The 10,495-nt window shown below is 40.8% G+C and overlaps 1 protein-coding gene across 2 annotated transcripts in view; it reads left to right on the forward strand.

The window, feature by feature from the left end:
- The window catches only part of ryk (receptor like tyrosine kinase), a 38,802-nt gene extending 29,359 nt beyond the window's left edge, over positions 1 to 9,443 (forward strand). For both annotated transcript variants that reach the window (XM_042417164.1, XM_042417163.1), the window contains 7 exons: positions 292 to 378; positions 1,312 to 1,381; positions 2,188 to 2,320; positions 3,897 to 4,006; positions 4,144 to 4,303; positions 5,785 to 5,921; positions 8,270 to 9,443. In XM_042417164.1, the coding sequence (XP_042273098.1) occupies positions 292 to 378; positions 1,312 to 1,381; positions 2,188 to 2,320; positions 3,897 to 4,006; positions 4,144 to 4,303; positions 5,785 to 5,921; positions 8,270 to 8,381 (809 nt within the window). In that variant the 3' untranslated portion in view covers positions 8,382 to 9,443. The remainder of the gene's footprint in view (positions 1 to 291; positions 379 to 1,311; positions 1,382 to 2,187; positions 2,321 to 3,896; positions 4,007 to 4,143; positions 4,304 to 5,784; positions 5,922 to 8,269) is intronic.
- The last annotated feature ends 1,052 nt before the right edge of the window (positions 9,444 to 10,495 follow it).

Below are 10,495 nucleotides of genomic sequence, written 5' to 3' on the forward strand. Positions count from 1 at the left end.
TGGCCTTTCCACCTCCTATGTATGTCTGAATCGTTCTCAGTGATGAAAGGTCCTCCGAGCTCCAGTGAATCACTCTTGTTTTGGCTCATGTCAGTGAGACAACAGCCAAAACTGTCTAATCCCATTAAGAGACAAAGCACATTAAGCAGAAGCCTGTCCACCTCTGTCCACAGATCAGCCAGGAATGGCGAGCAGTGAGTGAAGTGACATTTTGATCTTTGAATGCGATGCCTCTGGCTCTCTCTCCTGCCCTTTTCCTCAAATAAAAAACTCTGCTTTGTCTTCATACAGGCACATTTGGCCGCATCTTTCATGGCGTGCTGCTGGATGAGAAGGACCCCAGTAAGGAAAAACAAGTCTTTGTGAAGACAGTGAAAGGTATGCACTCCATCCTGCTTATAATACACAGTTGAATGCACAGCTGCAACAAACTCAAAATATTGTCAAGTGAAGTGTGTTTTTAGTTCTCCCAGCTCTCATTCTAAAGTGCAGCTCACTGTGATTGTCTCTAAGTGTTGGTTGTGAAAGCAAACTCTGTAATGCCAGTGGACCAGTACGTTTAGAATTCCAAAGGCCTTATATGAACAAGGGTCATTGGATCATAACAAGGCCAACAGTTCAATTGACAGCGTGGGTTGTGAGTCCTGGTGATGAACCAGTAAACATTGTCCATCAGAAGTAGTATGTACTTTTCTAATGGCTTCAGCAGATGGATGTACATGGGTTCAGTCCAGTAAACTGGCACACAAATTTGACAGTAAATTAATTATTAGTCTTACTCATGCTCCAAGGCTTGTATGCCAGTAAAAGAGCTCATTTATGCGGGACTGTCAGGTTCTTTGTTAGCGGCATGTGTCAGCTTTCTCTGCCAGTTGCCTTCTGACCTCTCCATTCTCTCATGTTTACTCAGGGAGGGGTGGATACCTCTCAGTGAACAATATCCTCATGCCAGTCTTGGCTTTGTTAAACTCTTAACTTCCTCCTCATGGGCCTTTTGGGAAAGGAACAATACTGCTTTCCATAAGTACTAGACGATGGCAAAGCTGCATACACAGATTAAAAAGTTAACCTCAGTGAGCTTGGCACAAGTCTGTTTTCCTCTGAAGTTTCCCACTACAAATGACTGTTGGCAGCGGTGCAGGGAAACAAATGAAATTTAAACACCACATGGGGTCAGAGAGTAAACGAATTGTATCTTTAACTTTTCAGGGGCTGCTGCACACCATGGTTTGGCAGAGATGTTGAGGTCACTGTAGTTTTGCCATATCACTCAGTTTTTAATCCGACTCTGTCTCTGATTGAATCCTTCAGATCATGCGTCTGAGGTGCAGGTGACCATGATGCTGACTGAAAGTTGCAAGCTTCGTGGACTTCATCATAGGTGAGTGTCAGCACACACAAATCCCTTTTCTCGGGTAGTTTTACCTTTTTAGTCATCAATAATCGAAATATGTAAAGGAAAAATGGCACAATACCACACAAAAACCCAACATGGTATGTGTCTCAGACCACTAGGCCACCGTCACACACCCACACTATCAACCTGCACCACAGTTATGGACATGTGTTGATTTCTCCAGCGTCATGGTTGTGCACTTTTGCAACAAGTTTTTTTTTCATACCTTAGCAGTAAAAATTCTGGTTTACTCCTAACCCAACATGTATTCCGTCAGAGCAGTTCCTGTGGTCGTCTCTTTAAATGGCTCGGTTTAAAGCTGATGAAAGAACACCACATATTTACACAGAGAGCTGATACTGTAACGTCGACCGTGGAAGAAACAAAACAGAAATAAATGTAACACTGGCACCTTGCACTCTAGCTCCTTCTCGTTCGGCTTTTATAATATAATACAATCATTTATGTTATTCCACAGAAATCAGTTTTGAAAGTAAGGTCATGCTTTAGAAACTGAGACCCCAAATTAACAGGATTCTTGGATCTCCACTGTACTTTCTTTATGTGTAAAAAAAATTGTCGTCATGCCAGCCCACATCTTCCTCTTTCTTCTCCTTGAAGTCAACAAGTCGACTTCTTCCCCCACAGTTTGGCAATGATTCGGATGACCCTCACCCACCAGTGTACACTTTCATATTTGTATTCCTTTGACTTACAGCTAACTCTTGCAACATTATAGATACTTTCATACACTGTTCCCGTTCCTCACTCGGTCTTTCTCTCACTTTCAGAAATTTGCTGCCTATTAGTCATGTATGCACAGAGGAAGGAGAGAAGCCCATGGTGCTGTTGCCTTTCATGGCTTGGGGGAATCTCAAGCTGTTCTTGCGGCAGTGCAAGCTAGCTGAAGCTAACAACCCACAGGTGAGGCTACAACTCTGCATGCATGGTGGAGCTAAAAATTAAAATAAAACATGAGTCTCTTATTAAACTATTAAGATGAATACCTCAATTCAAGCCATGTATGGCAGCGCATTAAGACATCTATTAAACTATTAAAATAAATTCCCCAAATTGGAAGAAAAGTCAAATTCAATCCCCACTACTGTTTACACTGTTATTAGAGGGACTGTTGATACAGTCATGAAGCCGGTGCTCAGGGCAGACAGATTTTTATTCACTATGTAAAGACAATCAGGCTTTTGTACAGGCTAACCTCAGGGAGTCTTAAATGTACTTGGCAAAAACCACAGTGCAGATCCAACCAATCAATCAGCTCCAAAATACAGATGTAGCAAACGCTTTGCAATCACAAGATGAAGCTTGCCATCCATTTGCATTAATCAAAACCCCCTTTTGTAAAGTTTCAGGTAACACATCAGCACCTTCGGTCTCAGCAATCTCATTATGTACTTTTGGCAGTTGTGGGAGACAAAGACATAGTCATTAAGTTGCGCTGTTGCAATAAACATCAAGCTATAAATCAGAAATGCATCAGTATGGGGGAGATTAAGTTCTCTGTAAAACACAGAGGAAGCACAACACTATACTGTGCCATTCATGCTCAAAGTGAACATCTGGTTTTGAAGGTATAACTGCTATGAGAAAAAAAAAAGTGTTGTGTGGATCTTTTCCACTTAACTCACCGATTGTGAAGTTATTCTGTGTGTTGGATACAGAGAGTTTGACTCTTTGTACCAGCCACACACATCCCAGTTTTGCTTGAGTTGTTGCCTTGAATGTTCTTATCTCTGTTCAGTTGTTGCCAAGACTTTGTTTTCCCATGTTGTGGGTTTTAATGAATTTAGGTTGTAATACATCGCTGTCCACCGTTAGATAAGATTAAGTAGCCAGAAATATCTCTGTGTGCGCCAGAGCTGATTAAGCTGACTGAATTAGATTGGATACAATATGATATATGATACCGTCAACTCAGGACCTCCCTTATAAGTTTTCTTTCAAGCTATAAGCATACAGCATAAGGACCTGCCTCGCTTTGTCAGTTGTTTACCCTGCCCTGCACCAGTCAGAGGCGCACACCTGCTGGCTAACTATTGTCTACAAATCCTTCAGTAGCTCCAAGCACAAAACAAACAACGTTCTTTAATGTCAGTCTGGCTCAAACCTTTGAGTGAGGGACTTTCTGAGTTACATAATACAGACAATTTTCCCTCAGGTGTTCCCTCTACTGCATACTAAATCCCTCCACACTGATAATAATGTTATTATAGATTTCAATACCAATATAATTTGTAGCTTTTCAACATTATAATCAGCCTTACATTTACATTTAAAGACTGAAATAGTCTTCCCTTTTTTGACCCAAAGAAGCCTGCGCCCCAACTCAAAGGAAATTTGAGCAATTTGACAGAGAAGAAGAATTTCAGCACAGTAAAGTCACATCATGTGTGCTCTCCTGTCCCCACTCCTCCCTTTTTTTGTTTTTCGTGCCTCTCAACTGCACATTGTCTTTCTCTCTCTCCTACTCATTTCCTTTCAGGCGATCTCTCAACAAGACTTGGTTTACATGGCCATCCAGATTGCATGCGGAATGAGCTACCTGGCTCGCAGGGAGGTCATACACAAAGACCTCGCGGCCAGGAACTGCGTGTAAGTGTCCCTGACCCGGCACAAAACTGTCGTCATTTCTCCTTGGTTTCTTCCCCCGTAGCTTTAAGGTGATTTGGTTTGGAATTTAATTACAAAATAAAGAAGCCGAATCTTCTATCTTGTCTCCCCCACAACAGCATTGACGACAACATGCAGGTAAAGATCACAGACAATGCTCTTGCCCGAGACCTGTTTCCCATGGATTACCACTGTCTGGGGGATAATGAGAACCGGCCCGTCCGCTGGATGGCCCTGGAAAGCCTGCTCAACAACGACTTTTCTAGTGCCAGTGACGTGGTAAGATCTGCACTCCCTAATACACAGTTATTTTATCGCAGCATAGCAACCACGCTATCAGTGCAAGGTTTATTCATCATGACTCTGACATGAACCATTCCTGTCTCTTAAGGGTTTTTTTATAGATAAAAAGATTTTCAGGAGCCACGATACAGAGAGGGTGATGCCGGATATGGCACCAATTGTATTCAAGCCATTCTTAGACGCTTGGTCAAGGTGTCAGAAGGAAGGGAGGTGCAGTGTGGAGCGCCATGTGTCTCTGGTTCTTCCCTCTTTCCTGTCTCAGGATAGCACAGGGGGGCGCAGCCAAGACAGTCGGGAAGTTTAACGGATCCTCAAGAGACACCGCTCAGACAGGCAGTGTGGCTCAGCCAGACATGCCCCCACCCCTCTGCATTCCTCTAATGATCACACCGCCTCATGGCAACCCCCCACAACCCCCCTCCCCTGTACTTAGAGTTAACAGAGGCCTGGCATTAACAGCCACCTAAGATTTAGGGGAAAGTCCAGACAAGTACCTGGAGCTGTGTAGCATCATCACAGCATCACACATGCCAGCGTAGCGCATGGAAGCACTCTACCCTTATGTCAATGGTTACGCACATTGAATGCAGAGCTGGACTAAACAAGAAACCGACTATTGATATGTTTCTGCCTTATTGGGGAATCTTGGCAGAGGTGTGTACACTTTCGTGGAAATGGGGACGATTACTGTACGGCACGTCTTTCCTCTGAGAAGCCCTCCCATCATCGTACCCTCTGGCCTCAATCACTCCCTTCACTTCCTTTAAAGGCATTGTGTCCCTCATTAAATGTTACGAAACACTTAACACAGTGGAATATTACAGAAGCCTCTTTCCGAGTATCATTTGTGTTATTTGGTCCATAAGTCATTGCCGGGTTAGTAAACGCCAGCCAATTTTATTTTAGATAAGGATTAGCGTGACTCCTGAAATTCCATTAAAAACAAGCATGGGGTCAACACCTACTGTAAGCACTTCCATCTTTGAGAGTGACCTCAAATATGTATTAATAACAAGAGTATCACTTGTTAACACGAATAGGGAAATGCCTCTTTTCCTAGTTTCCTCCAGTGAGGTCAACTCAACAACACATGCAGGGCGGGACCTCACTGACACGGGAGCTTGAACCAAAACCTTCAACAGTTCCTCTAAACAGAACGGCCACCCTACTGTTTACTGTCAGTCTCTTAACACAAACTTGCAACGATGATTTATATTACTTATAAATTTTTCAGCATTATTTCCTTGCATTGTTCATGTGGAACATTTTGTATTTGAATGCACGCGGGCAGCGCTGGCTTTCCGCACTCTGGATAGAAATGGTTGCTCTATTTATCCAGTGATGATAACACGTTCTTGGCTTTTGTTAAACTTGTCGTGTTGATAATATGTAGGAAATTTGGTAAATAAATGTTCATTACTGGTCTCGGTGTTAATCACGTGTTGTGTTTTTCACAGTGGGCTTTCGGAGTGACGCTGTGGGAACTGATGACTCTGGGTCAGACGCCATATGTCGACATCGACCCTTTTGAGATGTCCGCCTACCTGAAGGATGGGTACAGAATAGCACAGCCAATCAACTGTCCAGATGAACTGTACGTGGATTGACAGAGCACACACACACACACACACACACACACACACACACACACACACACACACACACACACACACATACACTCATTACATTTTCTAAGATCTGGTTCTTATTTGTTGGCAATTGCTGAGAATTTGACAAAAGCCTCAAAGTTGTCATGTCTACTGCTTACAAAGATTTAAATTTTGTGATCTGCAGCTAGTATAAGTTCATCGATCAGTCAGTCCCAAATGTTTTCAAAAACTACACTTGTGTTAGAGCTGGAAAGACACTGAGGCTGCTACTGCATCACTCTATACATGCGTCCAGCATACCCCCTCACTGGAAACCCATTACAAATCCCCAAAGTTTTACTGTATGTTTGGTGTTTTTCTACATGTTCTCTCTGGGTTTGAGGACTTTATTTTATTAGTAATTGAGATTTAAAAAATCTCTTTTACAGGATTAACTTGGCCACGAGTAGAATATACGACACACAAGTCATCATATATAGATACATTCTTGAAGGAAAAACTATAAAAATATTAAGAATAATAACTAATCAACGAACAGCAGCACAGATGTAATCTGAAGGATTATTTAAAACTGAAATACTTACAAGCAATACTAAAATATTACAAGCAATATGAAAACATAGATTTCATGACTTCACGTTGTACAGTTGCAGTAACTGTAATAGTAACTATCAGCTGACAGCTTACAGTCACCTGAATGTAGCGTTTTTATCAGTGACATACTGCAAATGCTTCAGTCACTTTGAGGACTACAGAATGTGTTTGTATTTTTGCTTATCATTGTTGTTGTTATTAATATAAACGCATAACATGCAGCTGCAGCCAGGCTTGTTATTGCAGACTTACCAAAAGGAGTGTTTATACGATACGAGAGCTGAACTAAAGTGAAATATTCAGCAGCTACCAGTGTTCACGTGAAGCTTATCAACATCCTGCAACTGTCGAGAAGAAGGAGCAGAGTGCCCAGAGACGTCATTCCCACTACACACTTATTATTTACAGTCTGTTTCCTCAATATCTAGTTGGCAACAGGCTGTCACCTCCTCACTGCTGGGTAATAACAGGGGTGTTCTGGCTCAGAGCAGGGCTGCACTGGTGGACCACCCGAGTGGTTTAGTCTGTGACGCATGAATGACTGGAATCAACGAGTGTTCAAGATGCTGGGTGGCAATGGTAAAATCCATACAGGTGTTGTGCATCTGTCTGAACACTGACAGCCTTTACTTTATACTGAAGACCCTAAATTATTCATTATTATCATTATCCACAGTTTGGACATTTCAATATTTATTTACTCGATTAAGCTGACAACTCTGAGACACAGTGTTAAAAATAAAGCTAATATATTTATTTCATGCTGATGACAGACAGCTGTCTGTGCTCACTTCCTTTTTCCAACAACACTCAACCTCTTATCAAAAATGTAAGTGTGCTGTTTGACCTTACTTCTGAACTGCTCATTAGCAAGGTTAAACAACCGTGTTTTTACTTTTTTAGGAGTGTGGCTCAAGTCTTTCCATTGCTGAGCTTCAGAGAAACAGAATACATCATACACACACGCATATTTCCTCATGTTTGGATTATTGCAAAAGTTTCCTAATTGAGCGTAAATCAGACAACACAAACTACAAATTGTGAAAGTCATCACGCTGCTCTTTTCCTCTTTATTCACTACTGTTTTTAGCTACTAATTGCCTGATAGCGTTTCAAATGAAGGGACACAGTATCATGATACTAGGATGAAAAATCATGTGTGCTCACTTATTTTGACAGGTCTTCATTAGAATCCCCACCCTTCCCCCCACCCAAAGAATAAAAATATCTGTGATGGGAAAAACCTAAATACAATAGGTGGTGAAGTAAAGGCTTCCTTTCCCAAAATATTAGAGCTTGTAAAGTAAAACATTTAAGGTCATGCATTGATTAAGAAATGATTATATCTCATACATTTATATCAGCGCTGCACAGGCAGCTCCTGTTTCAGGACAATACAGCGTGTACTGTAGGTGTAAGCGTGTAATGGCCTGAGCCTGAAGCCAGATCTAGATTTCAGTTGCATGTCACCCTCCTTCTCTCTCACACTGCACTTTGTTTTACACACAATACAACCAGAATTGTACATGGACAAACCCAGGGGTTAAAGTTCTGAGGGGCTTTTTTTTTTTTTTTTCCAGGCACAGAGCACTTTTAAATTCATATATAATAATACTTTGTTCAATACGTTGTACACATTTCCTCCTGGACAACTTTTCAGGCTCACAAATTTTTTCTCGCTTTAATCCCTGCAAACATGTAATTTGAGTCATCTCTTGTGTTTCCCGCTGTGTTGCAGGTTTGCAGTAATGGCCTGTTGCTGGGCTCTGGACCCAGAGGAGAGGCCTAAGTTTCAGCAGCTTGTTCAGTGTCTCACAGAGTTCCACGCAGCTTTGGGAGCTTATGTGTGAAAACAAGCTCTTTTTTTTTTTTTTCTTTTTTCTTTTTTTCCCTCAAGAACATCAACACTAGAAGCAGGCGGACACTGTTCACAAGGAATACATGTATGAAACTGTGCCTTATCAGATGAAAGAGCAGACTTGAGCACGATGATTTTATTTTGTACAGTTGTTTGGAGTTTTTATATAGTTGAATTACCTTTTTACAGCATAGCAAAGTAAAATGGTTTGTTGTCAAAGTTGTATATGGACTTTTTTGTTAAATATTGTTTCATATGCTTTGAAAGCGTATAGAAATGGCAATTAAGGTGCTCTCTCTTTGCCAAGAGGACCGAAATGATGGAAATATGTAGTCACCTGTACAACACATGAACATTTACAGACATTTATGTGCCATCGAACAATTTTTTTTAAAAAGGCTCTGACAACCTGGTTTTAAAGACAGTATTTTCCTGCAGTTTTGTAACTTAGTGAAACCGTGTAAATTGTAGTCTTGGATGAACAGCAGAATGATTTAGGTACCAAAGTAGATTTAAGGGCTTCATTTGTATATGTAACCATATTCTCAAACATGCTGCTTGACTCCAAAAAGCTCAAGCTTGGTACGAGAAGAAAGCAGACGTGTGTTTGTGGAGCGGCAACTGAGAAGCTTTCTTCAAACGGTACTCTGTTTGATTTGGATAAGATTAATACTTGTACCACAGATTAGTTTTCTTTTCTCCTGATCAACTGTGCCAACGCTCGCCGGAGATGACACAGCGGTGGATCACACTTAAGCACGCCACAGCTCGTACAAGATCAGCACCTGCAAAGCTACAGTAAATATATGAACTGAATTTTTTTTTTTTTTTTTTTTTTTTTTTTAAATGACAACCGGAGTGATTTTTGGACCCTGATCTCAGTTATTGGAATGCCACCACCCTCTTCCTCTTTTGTACCTTGTGTTCTCACTATCACACCCTCCAACCTGGGGTATCATGACTTTTTCTATTTTATAAGCTTGATTGTTCTGCGTCAGAACACAACCCTTCACAGGATTTTTTTTTTTTTTTTTTTAGACAGATTTTTTGTGAATAACTAGAACATTAATAATCACTGTGAACACACACAAAACTGCCTACCAGCTTGGTCTAATCTTATTCTCACACCTTTAACATCTTTGTGATGTGTTTTTTTACGATCACTGCATGTTGAATTAAGGTTGTAAACTTCCTGAATTCGTATCCACAAATTAAATGTCATCTTTTAAATATAGAATGTCTACTTTATTTATTTTGGTCTCATACGGTGTATCACTATCACTTGTTCTTCTCATTTAGGCAGAATACCTGATAACACATTAACGCTTGATTTGTACCACAAAAGGCACAGTGAAAGCCAAGTGTTTGAGTACTTTGTTTTTCTGTTTAGCCTGCAGTTTCAAACCACAGCGACACCTTTTGCAGTTCAACTATGTCACGCGTCCACGTTGATAGAAGAAACAAAGAGCTTGATGAGTTAAAGCCATTTATCTGAGTATTTGAATCACCAAATAAGCATCCATGTGTACGTAATACAAGAGCACTGTTATGGATTCTTCTTTTTTAGTTTCATTGTTGAACCTGAGTTGCTTTTGTTTTGCCTCTGTAGCTTTAGGCTGAGGTTGATGTTGATGTCACATGAACAGCACTTCTTCATGGTGGTGAAATGGAAAGTTATGTAAAATCAAATTTATGCATAATTCCTAAATCTGCTTGATCGAAAGTCCTCATCCTTACTAGCAATTACTCATATCTGTGTACTATCAGTAAATATTATTGCAACATCTGTTCCTCTTTTTTTTACATTATGCGTCACTATGTTTCACTGACAAATGTTGACAGTCTTCCCCGAATTCCATGATTCAATTTTTCTTGTGTGGTTGTTTTTATTGTTGTTGTTTTGTTTCCCAGTGTTCTTAGTTCTTGGAATAACCAGCGAAATGTCAGCGGTGTGTAAAGTCACGTTGACATATTTCCACACATATACAGCAGCAGTCAAGACAACATCCTTTCAAAATATCATCTGTCATCGTCGGGTTTCTGCTCTGCAGTTCTACAATTTCCTCATCAACAGCAGTCATAATAGACCATAATGCAATGCAGCCG

This window comes from Thunnus maccoyii, chromosome 7 (assembly GCF_910596095.1).
Source record: "Thunnus maccoyii chromosome 7, fThuMac1.1, whole genome shotgun sequence".
Taxonomy (NCBI): domain Eukaryota; kingdom Metazoa; phylum Chordata; class Actinopteri; order Scombriformes; family Scombridae; genus Thunnus; species Thunnus maccoyii.